The following is a 26849-nucleotide window of genomic DNA, read 5'->3' as shown; positions in this document are numbered from 1 at the left end:
TGATTAAATAAAGCACAAAACCAACAGCAAGGTACGGCGTGGTCAGGGCCTAGGCAAGGAATACAGTACGAATGAAAATCTTTATGAGGTATTTGCTTTCCACAAGTAATGCAATTATTAACTTCTACTAACATTGGGAAGGAGCAAGAAAAAGTTTCCCCAACGGGGGTACTTAGCTTTAAGTTGAAGACTTCGGTTCTGAAACTAGAAAATGAAAATTTCAGGACTCAGCCGACCGGCACTTGCGAACTGCTTCTGCTTCGGGCACCGCATGGCAAGAAAGACTGATGTAATGGTGTCGGCTGCATGTTTTATACCCCTGATGACCTGACGTCATGGAAGAAGGGACAGCAACCGACGCAGGACCCAAGACTTTGTTAATCAGGCTGACTGAGGGCAACCTGCAAGCAGATTACTCAAATGTAATGACTGCAACAGTGAAACACGAAGAACATCTCCCTGTAAATGATGCAGTTTTTGTATGTATATTGACTCCTCTGGAGAATTTTTTCATCCTGGCTTTAAGAAGGTCTTAAAATTTAATGTAGAAGCTGTGATACTTCTGACGTGGTCTACTTAGCTATTTGTTCCTGCAGAATATTCTATGTAGGCAAGACAAACAGACACTTCAGGGAGAGAATAAGAGAGCATATATATGACGCACTGGCCAAACACATATGTATTTGTGAGCATACACACACACACACACACACATTTTTAGTGATGGAGAAAGTCAATGTTAGTTATAGAGGGGGTGATATAGAAAATAAAACGGAGGTCTCTGAGGCAAAATGGATAATTAGGCTGAGGGCTGACACTGGATATGGCCTCAATGACAAGGTCCCATTGCAACCAATCTTAAAATTGTTAGGATTAGAGTAGTGTGTGTAATTAATGTTTTTAAATAGTAGTCACTTTAAATGCTTAAGTTACTAATTTGCATGTGTAACAAATGATTGGTTGTGATGTCATAGCTTTAGTATTTAAATATCTGTATGATTTAACATATCTGAACATCTGATGATGCAGTCTTCGAACTGTGAAAGCGCTAATGTCTAGATTTTAATAAAAGTTTTTAACTTAGCTTCATTGGTTTTAAGTGAATTATTTATCTTCAGTACCACTATTATCTTTGGCTGCTATTTTTTTTAATCTAGAGACATTGTCGACCAGGAATTTATTTAGAGGTGAGGAGGGCAAGAGTTAAGTGGGATAAGCGTTTTTCCCCCCATAGAACAAGGTGGTCTAGGACTACCTGTTGTGAAGTGATATTTTGGAGCTGCACAGTTAACACTTTTATACATAACACAAGCAGGAGGTTAAAAATCAAAGTTGAACAGCATGACGAAAGGGAGGGGGTAAAAAATAAAGAGATCAGTATTTTGGATGCAGGGCCATAAGGTGAGCAACCACCATACATATTATTATTCTAATTATAAACTGCAGAAAGTATTCTAATAACTAAATCAACATGGGAATGGAGGAAAAAAAAGTTTTGTACTCACCATAACGTTCCATGTTTGTTGTCCATCTCGCCGTTCATTCTTAATGATGGGTTCAGAACTGAATCTCGGCTCCGACTCGGCCTAATACATAGCTGAAAGTCTCAAACCTGGCTCGTAGCAAGAAGGTATTCCACAATGCAGTGGTGTAATTCCCCAGATCTTGTTTTGAAATGTACACTATATATATATGTATATATATATATATATATATATATAGATATATATATATATATACACACACACACACACACACACACACACACAAAAATATACTATAGCCAATAGGAGAAACAAAGAACTCCTGAAGGTAGTAAAAACATCCACCAGGTCCACAAGGAGTCTTTGGCCGGGGGAAGGAGGGAGGGTTTGTAAGAATGAACGAGGAGATGGAAAACAAACATGGAACGTTATGGTGAGTACATAACTTCTTTATGTTATGTTGTCTTATCTCACCTTCATTCTTACAATGATGGGACAGCGTGCCTAGCACCTTTACCCTGGGTGGCTCACGGGAGTACACCTTTAAGCACCGTGGAACCAAAGGAGGCCCCATCCCTAGAGGCCAAATCCACTTTGTAATGTGTGATAAAAGTATGTGGAGTGGTCCAAGTAGCTGCTGCACAAATATTATCCATGGGAATTCTGGCTTGAAAGGCAGATGACGTAGCCATTGCTCTAGTGGAATGAGCCTTCACTTTGAAAGGTAAATCTCTGTGATTTGAGGTATAGATGAATGCAATACAATTAGAAAGCCAATTGGAAAGAGTAGTTTTAGAAACTGAGCTACCCTTTTTCGCATCAGAGAAGGATACAAATAATTGGTCAGATTTCCTAAAATCTTTGGTCCTATGCAAATAAAATCTAAGTTGTCTATGTACGTCTAGTTGATGTAATTTGTATTCTGTCTTGTTGCTATGATCAGAAAAGAACACTGGAAGCTCTATAGACTGATTTATGTTATTTGGAGAAGAGACTTTGAGTAGGAAAGATGGACTGGGTCGCAAGGATACCCTATCCTTATAAAATATCAAATATGGTGGTTTAATAGAAAGAGCTTGCAATGCTGATATTCTTCTAGCAGAAGTTATAGCCACTAGAAACAAGGTCTTCCAGGAAAGGAACTTGAGGTCTGAAGATGATGAGGGCTCAAACGGTGGTAACGTAAGATGGGATAGAACAAAATTTAAATCCCAAGGAGAAAGGAAAGTCTTAATAAGGAGGCACCTTTTAAGAAGGCTCTACACAACCTGTGCGACATTAGGTTGGAGACAGAATCACCAGTGTGGAAATTTGATATTGTAGCAAGTTGAACTCTGATGGCTGCTGCAGCTGAACCTTGCTGGAAGAATTCCACCAAAAAATTCCAAAATAGAATGGATAGGTGCAGAAATAGGATCAATGTTCCTGTTTTGAGCCCAAAAGGAAAACCTTTTCCATTTGCTAGAACACAGTTTTCTAGTGGAGGCTTTATGCGAGGACATTAAAGATATGTTTAACTGTAGGAGTGAAATTGTGAAGCCTGACTAAATTGGGAAGTGGAGCAGCCAAGTTGTCAATTTTAGGGTGTGGAGAGAAGGATGAAGCTTCCCTGACATATGAGTCAGCAGATCTGGCACTAGGTCCAGAGTCCAAGGCTTCTCCTGAAGATGAAGCCAAAGGAAGGGGAACCAAACTTGGCAAGGCCAGTAAGGAGCAACAAGAATTATCCTGCTTCCCGAGTACTGTGCTTTCTGAATGACTCTGGGTACGAGAGGAAATGGAGGAAAGGCATGCAGAAATCCCGAGGGCCAATCATGAGCAAGTGCGTCTCTTGGCTTCTCCCCCGGAGGGGGGATTAGGGTAAAGTAGTTGCTGCACTTGGCATTCATGGGAGTTGCAAAGAGATCGTAGCAAGGCTGACCCCATGTTCAGAAAATGATTTCGCTACATTCTGATTGAGAGACCACTCTTGAGGCATTAAAATTGCTCTGCTCAACTTGTCCGCTATCACGTTGGACTTCCCCTGGAATGTGCACTGCTATTAGAAAGCGCTGGGAAGAAACTACCCACTGCCAAACTCTTAGGGCTTCTCGACAAAGGGGGTAAGATCTGGTTCCCCCCGGCTTGTTTCTGTATTAAACCACAGACATATTGTCTGAATGTATCGCTATTGTCCCTAGAGGGAGAGAGTCGTGAAGTGCTTGCACAGCAAGAAGCACTGCTCTCATCTCTAGGACATTTATATGCAAGTGAGCTTCGTGTTCTTGCCATGTACCTTGGACTGTTCTTCCCAGATAATGCCCCCCCCAATCTGGGAAGCATCTGTGGTCACCGTAGCTATGATTTGATGTGGAACAAAGGGTCTCCCTATGGTCACGAGTGGAGTGTATCCACCATCTTAAGTCGTTCTTGCATGATTCCATTATTCTGATCAGGTGAGACATAGGAAGCTCTTGAAGTGCCCACTGGGAGAAAAACAGCCATTGAAGGATCCTCGTGCATTCTGGCACGAGGGACCAGTGTAATTGTGGAAGCCATTGTTCCTAGTAATCTTAGAATTATCTTTGCTTTCACTTTGGTCTTGGGAAGTATCTGCTGTCTGAGTGCTACAACTCTTTCTGTTGGAAGACATGCTACCACAGAGGTGGTGTCTAGATCTGCGCCTATAAATGTAATATGTTAACAGGGCAACAAGGCAGATTTTTGAAAGTTGACTGTAATACCCAGCTGATTGCAAATGTCCTAAGTTAGATCCCTAGCTTGTTGGAGTAGATGCTTGGGGGTGGCAGACAGGAGACAGTAATCTAGAGAGGGAAACACTCGGAATCCTAGACGCCTCAGGTGAGCTGTGACTACTGCCATGCATTTGGTGAACATTCTGGCGACTGTAGTGAGGTCAAAGGGCAGAGCTCGGGACTAATAATGACTGGCTCCCAGCTGGAAGCTTAAGTACGTTCTTGATGTCCTGTCCATTTTTATGTGGTAGTAAGCATCTTGAAGGTCTACCGAGCACATGCAATTGTCTTTCCCTAAAAAGGGAAGTATAGACTGCAGTGTAACCATTTGGAACTTTGACTTCTTGACAGATTTGTTTAATTTGCTTAGGTCTAATATAGGCCTCCAGTCCCGTTCTTTTTGGCACCAAAAAGAATCTTGAGTAAGTTCCGAATCCTATTTGGTCTGCGGGGACTTCTTGGATGACTCTTTTGTGCAGCAACTTTTGAATCTCTATATTTGCTTGCTCCCTTAGATTGGGTGGAACATCTGGGGTTGTTCTGGTCTGTGGAACAGGATTAGAAAATGGGATGGAGTACCCTCTGGATATTATTTTTAGTACCCATTTGTCTCTTGGGATAGTTTGCCAAGCTTCTGGGTACATGGATAAACATCTCCCGACTGCCTCCAGAGTGGAACAGTCGAGCCTCATTTTAGGAACGCTAATAAGGGAGTCCGCGAAAGGAATCATGGTCACCCTGGTTCTGCGGGGCCCCTCTGCCTCTAGGGCAGCGTCTACAGTTATTGCCCTCCCCCTCTGCCCCTGGGGAAGGAATCACACTGTGCATCCTGGAAAACTCTCTGGGATCTTTTGAACCACATTTTTCCACTCTTCTGGCCTTTAGGATGAGGTCTTGAAGGTACAGAAAAACGTACTCCAATGGCAGAGAGAGTTTTCCCTTCCTCCTCACACCGGGTTAGTGTGTCTTTTACTTTGGGTCCAAATAGTGAGGAACCATCAAAAGTAGCATTAGTAAAAGTAGACTTAAAGGGCTCTGCAAAATTGCACAAGCGCATCCAGGAGCGTCTCCTAAGGGAAACTCTGGAACCCGCTGCCCTGCTCGCTGCATCTGCTGCGTAGGATATGAGCCTCATTGAGGAGTTGACAATGGAATTTAAGGTGGACAGCTGGGAGGAAACCTTCTCATTCACCCCCGCAGCTAATGTACCTTGTAGAGTATTGCCTAGCTCTTTCAGGAGATCTCTTTGTAGCCTTGTAAAGTGAGATAGATAGTTCAGCGATCGTAGTGAGAATGTCGCTGACAAAAAGATGCTTCCTGTATCTGTCCATCATGTGAGAGTCTTTATTCGGAGGATGAACAGATGAGGAAGTCTCTGCAAGTTCCTTCTTGGTGGCTGTTACCACCACCATAGTATCTACGGGTACCCCCTTAATGAGGAAATCCTTTTCCAAAGGAGCTAACAAGAATCTGTTTGGCCTCCGAGGGGCTGGTTCCATTGTGTCAGGTGACTCCCACTCCTTTCGACTTGACCAGGTCCATTAGCTCATAAAAAGGCTGAGACACCCAAGAGGCTGAAGGTTGAGACCCCAAAGGCTTCAGGTACACTAACTCCTCATCTTGAAGGGGTGGTGGCCTGCCAGCCGCCTCTCTGCTTTAGCATCTCTAGAATATTTGTAAATGAGATATCATCAGAGGACAACCGTGGGGACCCTTCCGACTCATCGAAGTCCGTGCCTGAAGTGACGGACTCATCTGGGGTGTCTAAGTGCTTCCTCTTGCAAGTTCTCTTCCGAGGTGGCTCTTCAGAAGGATATTCTGGGGAGGTTTCGGAGGAGAGGGTTTTGCCCATTGGGGGATCCTGAGGCTCTGGATCTCTGCTGTCCTGTAGAATGGGTGGTGCCGAGACAGTAGCCAGTGCCTTAGAGGGACGAGTGCTAGTATCCTTCTGTGGTGCTGAATGGGTAGACAACACACTACTCATCAGCTCAAAGGTGTATCCCTCCGGCTCCGAAGACTCCCTTGGCACCGAGGAGACAGAGGAAAGCACCGGAACCAATGAGATCGGACCAGGGGACGATGTGTGAGCCGAGCTAACCCAGGCCGATGCTCCAAGGGGTAGACTCGGCACCGAAGATCGGGGCCAAGAATCCACCCTGGGGCCGACCGGGGAACCCTACTCCCAGACTCCCCGGATGACACAGAGAAAGTCAGAGCAGAATTTGGCTCTGTGAACACCAAAGGGGGTCCCGGAACCGACGGATCCACAGTAAGCGGTACCAAGCACTCTGAGCCGATGTTGCAGGTGAATGTCTTTTCTGGGACTTTTCCTTTTTGGAAGGAGGAGAAGGAAGAAGAGCTATGGATAGCTTCCCCAAAAAGTGGCTTTAAGAGCCCTTTCAGGATCAATATGTTTCTCCTTTCTTGAAGTACTCTTGCACTGAAAGAGTGACAAAGGGTACAGTCTTTTTGTAGGTGAATAGCACCAAGGCAATAAACACATATAACATGTCCATCTGTGATGGACATTTTTTGTGAGCACTTCTGGCATTTTCTTAAAGCCCAAAGGCTTATGTTACCTCTCTTTTGGGTCTTTGAACATAGTTAAGACCAAAAAAACAACAAGAAAATTAGCTATTGGACTATTGAACAATTAAAGCAACACTGAACAGTAACTATGGGAAACATGAGGAAACAGACAACCAGGGAGAAAAAATAGGACCTCTAACTCGGGCGAATAGCTCTCTAAATTAAACGCGCTATTAATAAACTACACAGAAACGACACCCACTACAAGGGATACCAGTAGGTCTACAAAGCGATGGCAAAAGCCGCGCTAAAGGGGATAACTATCACTATCTAACTGGAATGCGATAAAATGCACAACGATTTAAGCATAACTAGAAAATAAGCAATCTATTATTAAATATCATAGTATAGAGAAAAAATAAGAAAAAATGTGTCACAACATAGCCACGGCCAAGATGAGCACATCCAACCTTGTAAAGCGGCAAATGAGATCTGGGGAATTACACCACTGCATTATGGGATACCTTCTTGCCACGAGCCAGGTTTGAGACTTTCAGCTAAGTATTCGGCTGAGTCGGAGCAGAGAATCAGCTCCGAACCCATCATTGTACGAATGAAGGCGAGAAAGGACAACAAAACATCAGATGTTTATCAAAAGGGATCTCTGCAAGTAGAGGCACAGAAAATAGGCAAGGGGAGGCTGTAATTTATTGGAACTAAGATACTGGGAGCAAGTAGCTATGGAGGGAAAACAGAACAGAATGGGATGAGGTCAAGCAATAATCTAGAACAGGTTAGAGATGCCTTCTTTTATCAAGGATTTATAGCAAAGTATAGGAAAAATAAGGGGACAAGGGAATGCTTAGTGAAAGACCAGCTTCTGGTGGAGTTTTTAGTACAGTCTAAAACTTCTGTTAAAAATGATAATTAGTAAGGTGTATAAAGTACTGCAGGATAACTATAAGAATCAATCAAAACACCGAAAAGACTGGGAAGACAGAATGGAAAGGCAGTACACAAAGGAACAGTGCAACAGTATCTGTGCGACTCCTAACTATGCAGCAAATTCTAGGTGGTTTAGAATTTTTGCATGGAAGGCATTACATAGGTATTTTTATACCCCAAGCAGACTTCAGAGAATTTTTTTTCCTAAGCAGATAACAATTGCTGAAGGTCAAAATGGATAAGTGTGGCAATTGGGAACATGTTATTTGGGGGGGGGGGGGGGGTTAACAAGTAAATTTTGAAAAATTCCTACAGAGTACTTTGTTAGAAATGTTGGGATGCAAATGACTGTAACCAAGAAAACTCTTTTGAACTGGGATATAGGATTCTAAACTGCCTAGATATAGTAAGTACTTGCTAGGTTTAAAGTTATTGGGCTTCCAAAAAAGCAATTTCGAGAAAATGGGAATCAAAATCTAAACCAACTGTAACTGAGGTACTGAATATTTTAAAGACGACAAAAAAAGAATCGAAGGTGGGATCTTTAGAAAATGGAATGAGCATATTACACAGTAATAAACGGAATTTGTGGGAATAATACATGTAAAATAATATTCAGGAGGAAGAATAAAATTTAAAGGAAGGCAAGATTTGGGCAATTTATGTAATATTGTAGTGAATGACAATTAAGAAAACATTAACACAATATGCAGAAAACTAATGAAAATATTTACAGTGGTTTATTTTCTTTAACTGTGTTTGCACTCATAGTACTGCAAAAACTCTGGGAATTTAATGAAGGTGATTAAAAAAGTAAATTACAATAAACAAGCAAGCATATAAGCTAGGTCATTACTTTAACAGTAAATGCTCTCTAGAAGAAAAAGTAACAAAATAATACTACATATTGCAGCAGCACTGATTAAGGAAGAATGGACAACTGACATTTTGTGATTTTTTTTAATATGAGAAATACATTTCCTGAGTTATAAGAAAATTAAATTTTTAAAAGGTGTAGTTATTTGTTCAATTATCGTTTTTTTTTATTGACGCCTCACAATAAGACGCTGTCCGGTTCAATTCTCAGCTAGAGCGTCTTCTGCGTGGAGACATGCGTGAAAGGGTGTACCTTCGTTGAAGGTTGTGCATCAGGGCTGGTAACTCGGCACGTAAAAATCAACTACCAATCATTAGCGGACCGGAGTTCCACTGTGGTGACCCCTAACCGGGAAAAGCCGAAAGGCACAACATTAAGATTATCAAAGGAGATAAATGTCAGATGATATATTTGGATTGAAGGATCAAAATATAAAAGCAGGTTTATTTACATCTTTATATGGAATAAAATGGTAGCACACTGAACAATGCTATGGGCACCATTTGATAGACAGTCAAGAACTTGATGGCTGTACCTCAGTGAATTAGATTTCCTTGTTTCTCATGAAGATTTTGATTATACAGTTATAATAGGCTCTAAATGATAAATGTCAAATGCATTCAAATTAAACACCAATATAAACTAATTACCGTTCTCCTTCTTCATATTTTTCAGCAGACTGTACCATGGAGGATATATCGCCAGTATCAGAGACCTCAAATGCCATGTGTTCGGATGATGCTTGCTTGTCACTAATATAGTAAAAGGAAACATGAAAGCAAAACAAATCTGACTCAAACATTTACAGAGTTCAAATATGACAAAACATTTGTATAACGGTAAAAAGAATAACCCAGTACAAAATGCATTTCCATATTAAAGCTGGTAAACAAACCATCACCTCAAGATTTTTAAGCTACAAGTAAGTGCACAGGAAAATTGAATAAATTAATCATTAACATATTAGATTAGATTTGGAAAAATGTATACAAACACACACAAATGTTTATTTCAAAGTGCTTAATAAACAATTTTATAGACTGGTACTGAAGGAAATGATATTTGGTTAGTCCAGAGACCAAATAGCAAAATGGTTAAGGTTTTTGCCTCCCAGGCACAAGATACACGGTTCCATCCTGACCTCCAGCCAATGCCTGTTTGGAGTCTGCATTTTCTCCCTGTATCATTGACTCAACAATGTATGGAGCTGTGGGCAGCAGCACACACTTTACATGTTGCCCTATATGGGGAAGACTTATATAGACAAAATCACTTTGGGCATCTACTATGGTGCACAGCAGCCTCAAGATAGGAAAACACTTATCACAGACTGCGTGCTGTGGCAGGACTAGCCCATTTGACAGTATAAAATATGGCTCTAGGTGATTCAGTCATGTTGACTTGACTAATGTTGTTAAAATGGGCATGGGTACTTGCCGGTGATAAGTGGGTTGAGGACACGGCATACTACTACCTACGCCAGAGACCCATGCTAATGGTGGGAGGGTTTATGCGCTCCCTATTGGCCAGTGTGTGCCTGCCATAAAGCCCAGACAGGTCAGGCTAGGAAGGAATTCTGGGCCAATAAGCTACTGGCCTGTCAGCGTTCAGTTGCCCAGCCTGGGTTACCTGGGATAGCTCTGCTGAGCGAAAGCTGGATGTGAAACCAATCAACCCGCCAAACAAACTATGAATTGCTATACTCAGTGCAGGTCCACTGACAGGACACAGCTTGGAAGTGGGATGACATAATAGTATGGAGGAAGCTGGACATCCTATGTATCCAAGAGACAAGATTGGAAGGGCAGTGTAGCAAAGACACTTAGCTTGGGATCCACAGTCTACTAGTAAGGAGGAGGACAGGCTAGAAATGGTGTGGCATTGTGGAGAGAGAGAGGTTTCAGAAGGCAGTGAGGGATATAATCAGAAATTAGTGACAGACGTGTGGCAATCAGACTCCAGCCTAGTGATAGGGCAGAATTCATAATCTCAGCCCATGCCCCACAGCAGGGTTGTGATAGTGAAGAAAACAATGCATTCATACAGCAGTTGCAAGACCTACCAGATAAAGCAGGACAACATAAATTGGTGTTGATAATGGGTGACTTGAATGCACATATTGGGACAGACAGAGCAGGATATGTGGACTGTCTAGGTTCACATGGGTGGAGCAACAGGAATAAAGGAGGAGTGGCTATTCTCGACTTCTGTCTGGCAAATGGCTTGATAGTAGCCAACATATGGTTGACAGACAGTCACACAATCACATATAGGAGTGGCCAACATGCAACTCAGGAAGACTTCCTCCTAGTAAGGAAAAGGGCACTGGGGTAGAATCAGTGATTGCAAAGTCATCCACAGTGAAACAGTCAGCCAACAATACAAACCACTGGTTGCCAAAATTACTTGCAAGCAATGGTCAGAGAAGGATCTAAGATCAAAAGAGAGCAGGTTGAAGACCTGGAAGTTGACTGGAGAGAAAGTACAACAGTTCAAGGAATTACTCGTGGATCTATCACCTCAAGAAGAGGAGGAAATGGGTGGAAATGAAGAATGGCAGTACCTCAAAATAGCATGTATGAGGACTACAGAACAGATACGTGGCTGAGCCAGTGATGGAAACAAAGTACCTAAGAAAAGATGGTGGTGGGATGCAGAAGTCCAAGAAGTCATCATAAGAAAGGAGGAGTGCAGTTAAAAGTGGGAGATGGGAAAGACAGACCAGGCTAGGAAGGAATGCTGGTTGGCTAATGAAGCTAAGAAATGCGTTGCAATAGCAACGGACACGGCATTGGGGGCACTCTACCAGCTTCTAGAAAGTGACTCAGTAGGTGCCGCAAAGAAACTATATCAGGTCACAAGAAAGACAAAAAGATAAAGAAGATAGTCAGACACCCTTCATAAGGAATGCCAGCGACAACCTGTTCACCAATCCACAGGACATCAAAGGCAGACGGAAGGAGTACTTCCAGCAGCTTCTGAATGAAGAAAACCTCACAGAAGCTGTACTGCCCCAGACACAGCTTACAATGAGAAAAGAAGAGGAAACCACCCTAGAAGAGCTAAGAACAACACTAAAGAAAATTAAGTCAAGGGAAAGCATGCAGGCTAAGATGAGGTCACAGCAGATATGATAAAGATGCTGGGTGAGATAGGGGAGAAATGGCTCCTGAGAGTAGTCATAGCAGTGTGGAAAGAATGGAGTATCCCAGATGACTGGTGAATAAGCATTCTCATGCCAGTCTACACGAACAAAAGGGGACATCCACAATTGCGTGCAGTACAGAGATATCAAACTCCTGTCACACTGCATCAAGTTCTGGAGAGGGTGATCGATAAAGAGACATGCAGAATAGTAGAAACTAAGATGGGAGATGAGCAGTGTGGATTCAGATCAGAATGCAGCACAAGTGACCCGATGTTTGCAGTGAGACAGATAGTTCAGAAGAGATGAGGAAAGAATCCAACTGGGCATTCCTAGACTTGGAGAAAGTGTAGGACAAGGTCCCAAGAAAGCTGATTTGGGTAGTACTGCGGTGGTTCAAAGTTCCACAAACATTGGTACAATTAGTACAAGGACCCAATGATCAAGCGCGAACAGTGTTTGGTCTCACAGAAGGGTTCCCAGTCGAACTGGGTGTGCACCAGGTTTCAGCTCTGAGCCCACTGCTGCTCATACTGGTGATGGACTACATTAGCAAACAAATCAGACTCTGAGCAGAACTTCAGCAAAAGACAGGGGAATGGAATGCAAAATTGAAGGCACATGGGATGAAACCAAGTACAGCTAAGTCAGTGGTAATGGCAGCAAATTAGGGAAATCAGAAGAAGCTGAAAATTGAGACAAAAGGGAAAAGAGTGGAACAGGTTAACAGCTTCAAGAATCTGTCAAGGGTGGTTGAGGAGAAGGGAAGTCTGAATAAAGAGGTCAAAACTAGAATTACAGGGGCTGCAACCAACTGGCATAGAGTGTAAGGTGTAGTGCATTACAGAAAAATGTCAAAGAAGCTGAAAAATAAGGTGTACAAAAGAGTGATGTGACCAGTATGACTGTATGCCACAGAAACCTGGGCAGTAAAGGCACAGCAGATGAGAAAGCTAGAGGTGCCTGAGAAGGGCAGTAGGATGCACACTGTGGGAGGGATGAAAAAAATGACAGGACATAAAAGCAGAAGCTAAAGTAGCTCCAACTGCAGAAAAGATAAAAGAGAACAAATTACAGTGGTTTGGGCACATGTGCAAAAAAGCAGAAGACAATCTAGTGAAGATGATTTGGGACAGACAAAAAGTAAGAGGAAATGAGGGCATCCAGCAAAGAGATGGCTGGATTGTGAGAGAGAATATCTGCAACAGCCAGACATGAGTATTGAAGAAGGCAGGAGTGTGGCACTAAATCGACAGAGATTATGAGTTAACATGACACCCCGACCTCATGTAGAAAATGGAAGAAGGGAGCTGAAGATGACGATTATTTTGGTTATTTTTACTTCCAAACACCCATCAAGTTAGCACAAGGAATGGTAGAAGGGATCTTAGTATTATGTCTCTTCTGAAGGATGACATGTCTCACCAGTGCAGTACTCTCCTTAATATACACAAATGACAATGTTCTTCAGGAATCACCTTAATTTTACCTTGAACTACAGTATAGAAACCTTCATGTTCTGAGACTGACGTGATATCAGCTGTGCCAGAAGAAACTGTCTGTGCCCTAACTGGCAAAGCTGCAAGTAACTGGTTAATTGTACTGGTTTCAAAAAATAATGTATAGTCAGTGGTAACAGCAAAGTTCGAGTTAATTAATCGGAAGGGTGTCACATAGCATGGGGTGATGAACTTGGTAATAAGCATTGCATCTGATCTTAATGCAATGTTCATTTAAACATTTACCTCGTTTTGTGCATGTCTATATATATATATATATATATATATATATATATATATTTTAACACACACACACAGTATATATAACTGAAAGTGAACTTTTGCGAATTACACTCTTGCGAGCACTGGTTCATCGAACAGGAAATCAAGGAAAACAAAACACTGCACCACCGAATCATGGTGGGGATAAGGAAATATATCCTTCTCCCCACTGTAGTGCAATCGCAGAGTTAGTATACAAGTACCGGAGGTGTGTCCAGCAAAGTAAAACACATTTTTGCAGGGGGGGGGGCAAGCCCCCATGCATCCCCCACACCCCTGCTACTTATGTATACTAACTCCAAGATCGCACTGCAGTGGGGGAAAAGGATGCATTTCCTTATCCCCACTGCACCATGATTCAGTTAAGTGATTTTTGCGAAAGTGCACTTATGCTAAAATGGATTCGTACTTCTGTTTTTCGAAGAAACGTGTTTTCGTTGAACAGAAGTAGACCCATATATGTGTGTGTATGTGTATATATATATATATATATATATATATATATATATATATATATATTGAAATTAGACAGTATGATGACCCAGAAGGTAGAACAATAAAGCATAGAACCGAAGCTGCCACAGGAAACAGAAGTTTAATCCACAAGCCTGAACTGTTTGTGGCTTGTGGATTAAACTTCTGTTTCCTGTGGCAGCTTCGGTTCTATGCTTTATTGTTTTACCTTCTGGGTCATCATACTGTCTAATTTCAAGGTTGTTGATCGTGTTGGTGACCGGGTTACCTTATTTATATATATATATATATATATATATATATATATATATATATATATATAAATAAATTTTATATATATATATATATATATATATATATATATATATATATATATATATATACATATATGTAGAACGAACCTTTACTTACCTGACGCTGAAGTTTCCCAGACGAAAGCACTGACAACTTCAGAACACTGACAATCAGAACACTGACTTAGCACGTGAGGTATGTAACCACTTGGCCATCCTGTTGAACTCTGCCCCTTACCCCTCATGGTAGTGCGATCTCGGAGTTAGTATATTTAGTTAGGGGGGGAGTCCCCCACATCGGTGGGTTTAGTTTAGTAAATTGTTTTTGTTCAGGATGGCCAAGCGGTTACTTACCTCGTGTGCGAAGGGTGTTCCGGATGTCGGTCTTCTGTAGTTGTCTGTGTTTTCGTCTAGGGCAGGTGAGTGTCGGAAGTAAAAGTTCAGTCTACCGAAGTAGACCAGTATATATCTGTGCATGTGTGCGTGCGTGCTTTGCATGTTTAACCATGAAAATGTAGAAAATTAACCCACCAACTGTTCTTCCTTTAGTTTTATTTGAGAAATTGTGTGATTTTGACATCAGAAATTACCTGAATACTAAAACTAAAGACTACATTCACAACTTGAGTGTGGCTGAAAATGAATTAACATTGCTTTGTCGAGATAAGAACATACGAGTTATGAAACCTGACAAGGGGGGTGGTGGTAATGTATATTCAAGAGTATTTTAACAAAATGTTTGTTCACATTACTGATGATATGTATGATGAAACTACACAAAATTATATTCATGTGGCATACAGAAAAATAGATTTTTTCTTGCAAGACATGTTTGACCAAGGGCAAATAGATGGGGAAAACACAGAGTTTCCTTAAAGTGAAATATCCCATAGTGCCAAACATATTTGGCAATGCAAAGCTTCATAAAGATTTGAGATATCCTCCTGAGGCCAATTGTTAATGCCAGTACTTCTAAGGTACATGCTATGGCAAAATACATGGATTTGAAGCTTAAAAATTGTTTAGCAAGAGACCACCACCTCTGTAAGGACTCTTGACATTTTTTGACAAAACTTAAGGGAGTTAACTATTCAAAAGCATTATGTTTTGTAACAGTAGATGTTGTTAGTTTACTTAATGTTATTCCCCACCAACAGGGTCTTGAAGGGTTTAGGGAATTTCTAGAGGATTTAAGAACATATTATTTTGATGAGATTGAGATTTTAGTCACATTGATGGAAATAATTTTAGACTACAACTTTGTTTATTATTGAAGGACAGTATTTTAAGCAGAAAAAAGGTGTAGCAATGGGGGTGGCTTGCGCCCCCCTGTACGCTAATATAACCATGGTACAGTGGGAAAAACAGTACATACTGAGTAACCCAAAAACACAGGCATTAAAAATCTATGCCAGACTTTTGGAAGACATTTTAACAGGGGATATGAATGAAGAAGCAGCAACTGACTTAGTAAACTATTTGAATTCCACTACCTCATTTTTGAAATTTACTTATTCCTACAGTACTGAAAGCATTAGTTACCTAGATGTTCTAATAGCCAAAGATCATGTTAAGGAGAGGCTTACTACTAACATTTATAGGAAACCCCACTATTCAAATTCCCTCTTGCATTACACAGGTTGCCACCCTTGGCATGTTAAGAAAGGGGTGGTAAAGGGACAATTTAACCATCTGGCTAAAATGATTTCTAATGACAATATGTTTGAGCAAGAAAGTAAACTTCTCGACATGTTCCAGGCATGAGGGTATCCATTAAAACTGACAGTTAGTATTCGTAGTGAGGTTAGTACTAAAAGGTTTGAAGGCACCATCCTACCTATATTTTAGGGGTTCCACTACTCAGATTATGGAGGATGTTAATGACAGATACGCTACAGGTAACATTACTAAAAATTATGGCAAGGCATTTGTCACAACTTGCACTGTGGACAGTGATGCAATTGGTAACATACTATATAAGAACTGGAAAATATTTTCTTGTTATTGGAAAGATTTTGAGAAGTTTGGCGATGGACCATGTATAATATATAGGACAGGGAAGAACTTGAAAAAACTGTTGGAAGGCAGTGAAAAACTGGCTTCAAATTCAGCCAAGAGGTGGGGAACCTACAAGTGTGGACTCTGCAACCAAATCAAATTTGTTTTTGAGGGTAACACACTAGTGGTAGGGACCCACAAGTTGATTACTTCAGTCCACTGCACTTGTAATTCAATAGGTTTAGTATATGTGGGAAAGTGTGTTCAATGTTTGTGTTTTTATTTGAGAAAAAAAACAAATGGAAATTTAAAGAGCATACTTACGAGCACAATCTAGATATAAAGAATAAGAATGTTAAAAACTCTTTATACAAGCATGTGGAAACACACCCTAATAATTTTTTTATTTTTTGGATTGGATTTTGTACCCCAGAATATGAGTGGAAGGCCATGGGAAGATCTTGCTGAATACAGAGAAATGATGTGGCAACTAAGGTTGAATGCTTATGTGCCCCCCTGGCCTTAATGAATGTATTTCAATCAGTAGTGTACTGCATTTAAAATCATACAAAGTGTAAACCCTGCACCTTATGTTTCAACTACCCTCTTCTGTACTTGATAACATAAGGTTAACAAATTTGCTTCTGTTGTCAATTGATGTGGTGGTCAAGTGATTTTTTTACTATTTAAATATTGTATATTGTAGGACGGCGCAGTGGTAGCACTGTTGCCTCATAGCAAGAGGTTCTCCGGTTCGATTCTCAGCTGGGGTACCTTCTGTGCAGAGTCTGCATGTCCTCCCTACATTCGTGTGGGTTTCCTCACACGTTACAAAGACATGCATCTAAAGAGTTTCTTCCCGGGCCTCCACTGTAAATTGGCTTTGTTCCAAGTCAGACTCCCGATTAACAAATAATAAGAGTTTGTTGAATTTTTAGATTCTTATGAAGTCTTGGTTAGAGACCGACGAAAGCACTTAATCTTGTTGGTACATTACTAATACATTTTTAAACTCCTTGTTGGCTGTCTGGTGTCTTCAGTACCTTCAGTTTTTGGTTTGTTTGTATTTTGCATTTTGAATTACTAAAAAAAAATCAAAATTTTTATTAGGCAAAATCAGAGATGTTCTGCAAAATATGGAAAAGTTGAGAGCTATGCTAGCTACAGTGGCTATAAACCTCTGCCCGATAATTACAAGTAGAGTCTATAACGCCACCTTTCATAAATCCCTGGACAGACCCCTCCCAAACTTTAAGGGACATATGAGAGCTCAAAGAAGGGAAGGCAGGTAGGTATGCTAGGTATGGAAGGCATTCAGTGAAAAATATTGTAGGAATAGCTGGGATATACCTTCACATTCTCCTCTCAAACAGGAAAAGTGGATGAGAATACCATTTAATATCTTCCTCTTATTTCAAGTGATATGAGTGAAAATTCTAAGGCTTCATACCAAATATGCTATAATAAAAGGGCTAAACTTACAGCAAAAACTCCTTTCAGAACCCATCGCTCTATAGCATAAATAAGCCTAAATTGGTTAGAACTACCTCATTAACTAACTTACACACAGCCTCTCACCACCTATACAATTAATCCATCTGCTTGTCCAGCACTAAAAAGTTGTGCACTTACCATAATGTTACATCTGTGTTGTCCATTTTCATTCTTCAACTGACTGGTTCGGATCCGATCCCTCAGATCCAACTTGGCCATTGCTAAAGCTTGTGGCAACCAAAAAGTCTCGAGTATCTCCCTTACCCATAATGCACCAATACTAAGTTACCTCAGATCTTGTTTTCTGATTTTTGCCAGAAAGGAAATATTTACTATGCATATATAAAGGAGATTAAAAATAGTATTTATTTATTTCCAGTTTGATGACCGGGGATGTCCACTGGGCTCAGAGAGCCCGTTTTCAGTGGAAGCCCAGGGAGAAAAGCTCCATGTTACAAAGTTTAGCTATAGATACAATATATAAAAAAAAAACAATTTACAATTATGTTTCACGCTAGAGAGCAGGTGTACTTTCTTAGGTACATGTTTCCTTTAGATACAGACACAGTATTATTAATGAACAATTTACAGTTAAATTTCATGTTAGAGAGCAGGTGTAGATTCTTAGGTACATGGTACAAATTTGATATTTACAATATGTACATATGTGTGGTAGCCTATAGATCATAGCTGGAGAGGGGTTTAGAGGTGGGGAGAGACTTACAGGACTAGATGGGGAGAATGCAGTTGCATTTTCTGTTAGAGTAAAGGTAGGAATGTAACTGAAATTTAAAGTTTTCAAAGTTTGCACAGGTCCTTGGAGAAGGAAGATAATTCCATTTTTTTTTTGCTAAGGAAAAGGATAGCAGGAGCTGACCAGCAGGGCGACTGGGTTTACGGACATAGATTAGATTTTGGTGAGTAGATCTGAGAGTTCTCTGAGGGGTGTAGGGGAGAAGGATGTTGCATAGAGCAGGGCACTTAGAGGGTTGAAAGATTAGTTTGTGGGTTGTGGTAATCTGAAGACAGTCTAGATGGTTGGAGAGTTCAAGCCAGTGTAACAAATTAAGGGCAATACAGTGATGGGAGGAGTATTTGGCTTTGGTGACAAATTTAGAAATCTTATTATAACAGACTTCCAATTTTGAAGAGTGTGGCAGATAAGTTAGTTAATAGAGGAGCACCATACGTTAGTGAGCGGAGTAGATAGGTAGTGGCAAGTGTTTGTCTGGTGGAAGGAGAGTAAAATTGGATGTTCCTGTATAGCATATCAAGTTTTATATGGGGTTTCTTAATGTTTTGCTGGATGTGAGTGTCGAATTTCAGGTGTTCATCAATAGTGACCCCCAAGTAGTTTGGAAAAGGGAAAAACCTCTATAGTGGAGTTATTTTCGCTAATGATTTGGAATTAATTTTTATCAAGAGGGGAAGCTTTTGAGGGGGAGAATAGTATTCTGGGTTTATTGGCATTTAGTGAGAGGTGATTCTGAAGCATCCAATGTTCAGTGGTGGAGAAAGCAGCTTGGGTCAGTGTCTGAAGCTCTCGGAGGTTGGTGGCACTGCAGATTAATGTGAAATAGTCTGCATATTGTACAATTTTGGTATTGGGCATGGCTTTGTGGAACTTGTTAATAAAGATGTTAAACAGCATTGGAACGAGTATGGATCCTTGGGGAACCCCAGTGGGGGTGGAAAGGAAGGTTGAGGTGCCTGTTCCCCATTTTACAGCTTGAGATCTATTGGAAAGATAGCTAGAGAACCAGGACAGGGTATTCTGTGGGAGATTAAGGTCAAAGAGATGGTTTAAGAGATGGGTGTGGGAGAGAACAGTAGAAACTATTTTTCCAGAGTCCCGGGCAAGATTTATTGTCTCTAGGAATGAGAGAAGTGCAGTGGTTGTACTACAGCCTGGACAGAAGCCGTGTTGGGTTGGAGTGATTAGTTGGTTATTGGCTAAGAATGGCATGGGATGAATGTGAATGCATTTTTCTAGTAGTTTGGAAATTGGGGAGAGGATGGCTATGGGGCAGAAGTTGCAGATGTTATTGTTTTTGCCTCCTTTATGGAGAGGTAGAATGAAGGCAGTGTGCCATAGTTTGGGAACATAAGATTCTAGCATGGATCTATTGATCAGGATGCTAATGGGAAGAGAGATACCATCTGGGCTATTTTTAGGAAGGAGGATGGGATATTGTCAGGGGCATTGGAGCAAGGTTTTAATTTGGAGAGTATTTTTTTTATATAGGATGTTGAGATGGGTTTAAGGTTGACTATAGGCAGAGGGTTGGGGTGGAGGGTGTTGTAGGTGGTGGTGATGAAAGGGTGGACTGAGGAGAGGGGTTCATGTTAGGGAAGGTTTTGGTCAGTTCAACTATGGAGTTAGTGAAGGAGTTGAACAGAGAGGCTATTTCAGGGTCAGATTTGCTGGTGTCAGGGCAAGGGTTGCTTTTGGTACCTGGGTTGAGAAGAGAATTGAGTTCCAGAATTGTTTTGGGCTTTTATATTGGTTAGATTGGAGTTTAATATAGTAGGACTTTTTGTCTCTGATGATTTGTTTTTTATCAAGGTTGTGGAGTTGTTTATATTTAAGAAATGTTTCAGGCTGCTTGTTTTGATGGTATGTTTTCCAGGATTTGTCTCTTTGTAGTATAAGTTTTTTGGTATCTTTGGTTAGCCAAGGGACGGATTTGGTTTTTACTCTTTGTTCTTGGTGGCGCCAGGGAGTTGAGGATGTTTAAGAAGGAGGAGTTGAAAAATTCTACGGCATTATCTAGTGGAAGGGTTTTTAGTGGGTTCCAATTTGTTTGTTTCAGGGAGTTAGAGAAGGTAGTTGGGTCAAAGTTCGTGAGGTTACGTTTGTGGATGACGTGGTGTAGGTGAGGAGAGGAGAGGAGTGGGTAGCTCAGTAAATAAATGCTGGCAAGTTGTCTCCTATAGGGTCGGGTGTGATGCCAGAGTTTAAGATTTTATTGGGATGAGAAGCTAGGATCCAGTCTAGTGTGGTACCTGTGGGGTTAGTTTTACTAGGCCTGGTGATGGAGTTAGTAATTTGTGTATAGTTAAATAGATTGATGGATATGGTGGGATTGGGGTTACTGATTTTATTCCAATCGATGTTTACGTCTACAAGTATATAGGTCTCCTGCTTAATATTGGTCAAGGTCCAGAGGAGTATGTCCTCTAGAGTAGTGGTGTTGTTACCAGGGGGGATATAGAAAGCAATGATACAAATGCTTTTGTGGTTATTTACTTTTAAAAGGCCTTTTATTAGTTCTGCATTACTGAATGTGGGGATAGGATTAGGGTATGGAGTGATGGATAGTAGGTTAGAGTAGATTAAGGCTACCCCACCACCTTTTCTGTTTGGGTGGTCGTGTCTGAGGGATTGGAATCCAGGAGGTAGGATTTCAATGTCACTAATGTGAGGTTTTAGCCATGTTTCTGAGATGGCTACAATGTTGGGTTGGTTGTAGTTCAACCAGGCATGGAGTTGTGTTACTTTATTTCTTAAACTTTGCGCATTAATGGTGAAGGATTTGAGGTATTTATGGTTAGCTTTATTCAAAAGACATGCGTGAATGGGTGTGCCTTCGCTGAAGGTTGGGCTGGCACCTCGGCACCATAAAATCTACTGCCAATCATTAGCGGACTGGAGTTCCGCTGTGGCGACCCCTAACTGGGAAAAGCCGAAAGAACAACAATTGTTAGCTTTATAGTTTGAGGTGGGGAGATTAGCAGTACAGGTAGTGTTTGGTCCAGGATTTGGATGTATGTCTCCAGCTAAGCAGAGGAAGTTGAGGAAGGGTAGTAGTATTTTTGATTTGTTGTTTAGTAGTTGTGGGAAGTAAAGTATTAGTTTAGGAGTATAGTACTTAGTTGAGGGGGTAAATAATTTTATTTTGAAGTAGTGGAGTGGGTTGGGTTGAAGTAGTGAAGCGGATATGTTGTGGAAGTGTGTTTTTGAGTGATAAGAAAGGAGGTTGGGAGTGGTGGGATAGGAAAGGTGGGTGGAGTAGGTTGTGGGAGTAGGAGGCAGTGAGATATAAAGGGAGTAAGACTAAAATGCAGATAGTTGGGGTGAGAATGGTTTGAGGTAGGAGTCCAGGCATGGTGGATAAGTGTAAAGATATAGTAGTGGGAGATGAAATAGGGAGTTAGGTGGGAGAGTAGGAGTGATTGAGATGGGCAGGTGGAGGAAAAGGGGGTGGGGCTGTAGAGGAGGTGATTGATAGAGAAAAAAGGGGGTGAGGCTGTGGAGGAGGTGATAGGTTAATAGAGAGAGGGAGTGGTTTAGGGTTTCAATAAAGGGAGGAGTACTTGGGGCGGATGAGAATTGGAGGCAGGGTAGGGGTAGTATGCAATCAGTACATAGAGAGAATACATATGGAGCTCAGTGCAAAGGACAGTGATGTCCCTTAAAGACTCATTCTTCCAGAACTTTGCAAAGGATGGGCGTTGGTGGGTGGGGAGTTCAGGAAGAATGAAAATGGACAACACAGATGGAATGTTATGATAAGTATAAACCTTCTTTATCTGATGTCAATTTTCATTCTATCCTCAACTGATGGGACAGAGTCCTCAGCTACCTAAAATCCTGCGTGGACTCTAGGAAGGATGTTCCTGACCACAGCTGAATGAAAAGATGCTCTACCTCTGGAGACCAAATCCAATTTGTAATGAGTAACAAAAGCATGGGCAGTAGTCCAAGTAGCTGCTGCGCATATGTCGTCCATGGATGTCCTGGAAAGAAAAACTGAAGCTGTTGCCATCGATCTTGTTGAATGAGCTCATACTGATTGTATATAATTTATTTATTAAAAAAAAAATAGGTGTTACATTACCATAATCAGTCAAGCCATCTGGCTAAGGTTACTTTGGCAACTGCTTTTCCTAATTTCAATCCGCAAAAGAAAGAAATAACTGGTCTGTTTAATTTTATGTCTTGCTCTATGCAGGTAAAAATGAAATTGTCTGTGAACATCCAATAAATGGAACATGTTGTGAAAAACTGAGGGGCTGCCAGCCCAGCAAGATAGAATTTTATAAATAATTATATGTCATTGTAAATATTAATATCATCTACAGGCTAGCTTCACAGATATAAGAAAAAAGAAGTTATGTAACTCACCATAATGTTCGATGTTTGTTGTCCATATCACCATTCATTCTTACTGGTTGGGTTTGGGGCCGATCCTCTGCTCCAACTCAGCCGCATACTATAGCTCAAAGTCTTTTACTTGGCTCATGGCTGAACTATCCCATCATGCAGTATGTGGTCCCCCAGATCTTGTTTCCTGCTACTCATAGTTATATGTGAACACTAGTCTTACAATAAAGGATAGCAAAAAGAAAGAAAGCCAGAGGAGCTCCTGTCCAAGGAAGAAATCCTCCAGGTTCTCTAGGAGACTTAGGCAGGGGGTAGGTCGGAGGGATTGTAAGAATGAATTGCAAGATGGACAACAAACATGGAACATTATGGTGAGTACATAACTTGTTTATGCTATGTTGTCCTATCTCGCCTTCATTCTTACTGGCTGGGAAAGCGTCCCTAACACCATATTCTCAGGTGGCTCATGGGAGTACACTTTTCAGCACAGTGGAACCAAAGGATGCCCTGTCTCTGGAGGCCAAATCCACTTTGTAGTGAGTGATAAATGTTTGAGGTGGTGCCCATGTAGCAGCAGCACAAATATTATCCATTGATAGTTTAGCCTGATAAGCAAATGATGTTGCCCTAGTAGGATTCACCATGTGCGTCTTGAATAACTCCCTGGGATTTCTTGAACCGCATTTTTTTCGCCTTTCTAACCCTTAGGACAGGGTCTACGGAAAAATGCACCCCAATGGCAGAGAGAGAGAGAGAGAGAGAGAGAGTTCTCTTCCTGGTCACATCTAGTGACTGTGTCTTTGACTTTCGGTCCAAAGAGTGAGGAACTATCGAAAGGGGTGTTAACAAAGGTAGACTTAAAAGGTTCCACAAAATTACACAAGCGCATCCAGGAGTGCCTCCTTGGGGAAACTCCTGAACCCTCTTGCCCTTCTCGCTCCATCCGCTGCATAGGAAATCAGCCTCATGGAGGAGTTAACTATGGAATTTAAGGTGGATAGCTGAAAGGTCACTTTGTCTGAAACCCCCAGCTAGGGAACCTTGTAGAGCATCTCCTAACTCCTTCAGATCTTTTTGTAGTCTAGTGAAGCATGTAAGGTAGTTCAGCGATCAAAGGGTAAAAGTTGCTGACGAGAAAATATGTTTCCCATATCTGTTCATTGTTTGAGACTCCTTGTTCGGCAGATGGACAGATGAAGACATTTCAGAGAGTTTGTTCTTGGTGGCTGCTGCCACCACCATAACATCTACAGGGACGCCTTTGGTAAGAGAATCTTTTTTACGCTTGAGCTGTTATGAATTTATTTGGTCTCCTAGGGACCGGTTCCACAGTGTCTGGTGACTCATGCCTTTTCAGTAACCAAGTCCATCAGTTCATCAAAAGGCAGACACCCCCAGGAGGCTGAAGGTTGAGATCCTAAGGCCTTCAGGTATACAGACTCCTCATCAGAAGGGTTAATAGGCTTCCAGCTGCCTCACTGCTTCATGATTTCTAAGATATCTGTAAAGGAGATATCTTCAGAGGGTGACCATGGGGACCCTTCTGACTCCTCAAGGTCGGTATCGGAGGTGACAGGTCAGTCCATTTGCTTCCTCTTGCATGTTTTCTTCCAAGGAATCTCCTCAGAAGGGGATTCTGGGGAGGTCTTGGGAGAGTGGGACTCGCCCAATGGGGCTACCTGAGGCATTGAATCGCTGCTGTCCTGAGGACAGGATGGTGTTGAGACAGATGCCGGTGCCTTAGGGGGAAGACTACCAGTACCCTTGTATATAGCTGTCGGAGGGGACAGCACACTCCTCATCAGCTCAAAAGCAGGTCCCTCCGGCTCTGAGTATGCCTATCGTTCCGAAGAAATAGAAGGAATCCCCGGCTCCAATGAGACCTGCTTCGAGCCCGATGTAGGAGCCGAGCTCACCCGTACCAAAGCCCCGAGAAGTAAGCTCGGAACCAAGGAGAGACTGGTCCGAGCGTGCCCTCCAGAACCGACTGGAGAGCTTTGGCTCCTAGGCACTGAGGGTGTTCAGAGCAGATAACAGTTCCAAAATCTCCTGGACAGGTCTTGGGACCAAGGGTTCGACATCAAACGGTACTCGGCACTCTGGCTCCAAAGATCCAGCTTGGCTCGGAAGAGGAATAGTCATGGATGAAAGAGTCTTAGTTGGCTCCGGAACTGGTTGGGTCAGAGCTGAAAACAATTTAGCCAGCGCCAGCGACTTCAGAAGTCTGCGCACCACCCTATCCACATCATCGTCCGATAAGATCCTAGAGGACCTGGAGGAAAGGGATGGTTAGCGAGATCTTAAGGTAGGGGAGACCGGTACTAATTCAGTGTGCCGGCTCAGAAAGCTGGTCTCTTTCAGGTCTGAAAGCTGTGGAGCTGAAGGATGTGACTTGTCCAATTTAATGATCTCTCTCAGTTCCGAGACCTGTGAAGCCGAAGAGATTGAATTGTCCAAAATTTCCAATACTTTTTGAGGTGGCTCCGAATGAGCAGATGAGGAGGAAGACGAAAATGGTCTCTTTCTAGGTTTATCACCTCTTGAAGAAGGGGACTTAGGTTTAGAGGCGGTACTCTGGCTTTCTAAGGTTTTAGTAAAATAAGTTTTTAGGAGCCCTCGGACTATCAACTTGTTCTTCCTTTCCTGCAAAACATGGGAACTGAAAGAATGACAGAAAATACATGACTCCTGCAGGTGAATGGCCCCCAAACATTAAACGCATACAGTATGCCCATCAGTTAGGGACATTTTTTGTGAGCATTTCTGACACATTTTAAAGCCCGATGGCTTAGGTTCCTTCTCTCTACTTTCCTTAGACATTATGAGAAGGAAGCACAACTACGAATACTATAAATGTAAAGCACCAACTACACAAAATACCAAAAAGTAGAAAAGTAGAAAAAAACTAATACAGTATATGTTGTGTGTGTGTGTGTATATATATATATATATATATATATATATATATATATATATATATATATATACACACACACACACACATATATATATATATTACACACACACATATATATATATATATATATATATCCTAATATCACACTATAATAACACACATTACATCTATTTGAAGAATATAGAAGAAGAAGAAAAATGCAGCTCTGCCCTCTAAGTTAAATGGACCTAGCACAGCTATAAACAAGGGAACAAAATTCAGTTAAACCCTCTAACTTAAGCGGGTACTTGGCTCTCCAACTAAAACAAGCCAAGAATCACAGACAAGGAAAAAAACACACTAGACAATTGTTCTACACTAAAGTTCTTGATGGGATAGAAAGAAAACAGGCCTTGCAATGACGACGGCCAACAAAGTAACACACACAGTAGAGCAAGATTAAACAGCACATGCAGAATAACAGCAGAGAGAAAACTATCTATATAATCTATCACTAATTGTAGGTAAAAAAGAATTAGCGAAAATACAAGAAAACTAAGTTTTTCAAAAACTTAGCCATGGCCAAGGAGAAGAGCATCTGATCTTGAGTGGCAAATGAGATCTGGGGAATCACACACTGCATGATGGGATAGTTCAGCCATGAGCCAAGTAAAAGACTTCAAGCTATAGTATGCGGCCGAGTCGGAGCCGAGGATCGGCTCCAAACCCAACCAGTAAGAATGAAGGCAAGATAGGACAACATAACATATTGTGTTATGTTCTGAGCTTCAAAAATGTAACCACAGTGCACCATGCTGGAAGAAAGCTGATAAGTAAAGGATTTTACAACTGTGCTTGATCTCAAGCTCGTTGAGAGGATGTCTGCAGCTAGAAATTCTTTCTATTGTTTTAAGACCGAGATAATTACTAGGTTTCACATGTTAAGTGTCTTTTACTACTGTGACTTCCTGGCAGGTGCGGATTACAAAAAGAAATGTTAAATTGTAAGTTCTGTAAGCCTGGGAACTTAAGTAGAAGTAACAAGAATGAAGTAATCTGAAATGACTCGGCAGTAATGTGCATTATCAATT

General features: G+C 41.4%; 1 protein-coding gene across 1 annotated transcript in view; it reads right to left on the bottom strand.

Annotated features, from left to right (window-relative positions):
* Positions 1-26849, bottom strand: part of PPP6R3 (protein phosphatase 6 regulatory subunit 3) — a 3115682-nt gene that overhangs the window by 207368 nt on the left and 2881465 nt on the right. The window contains exon 23 of the mRNA XM_044065977.1: positions 9221-9322. Within this exon, the coding sequence (XP_043921912.1) occupies positions 9221-9322 (102 nt within the window). The remainder of the gene's footprint in view (positions 1-9220; positions 9323-26849) is intronic.

This window comes from Protopterus annectens, chromosome 3.part0, assembly GCF_019279795.1.
Source record: "Protopterus annectens isolate FY-2018-M chromosome 3.part0, PAN1.0, whole genome shotgun sequence".
NCBI lineage: Eukaryota > Metazoa > Chordata > Ceratodontiformes > Protopteridae > Protopterus > Protopterus annectens.
The sequence above is the reverse complement of the archived record's forward strand: the minus strand, read 5'-3'. Positions and strand labels throughout refer to the sequence as shown.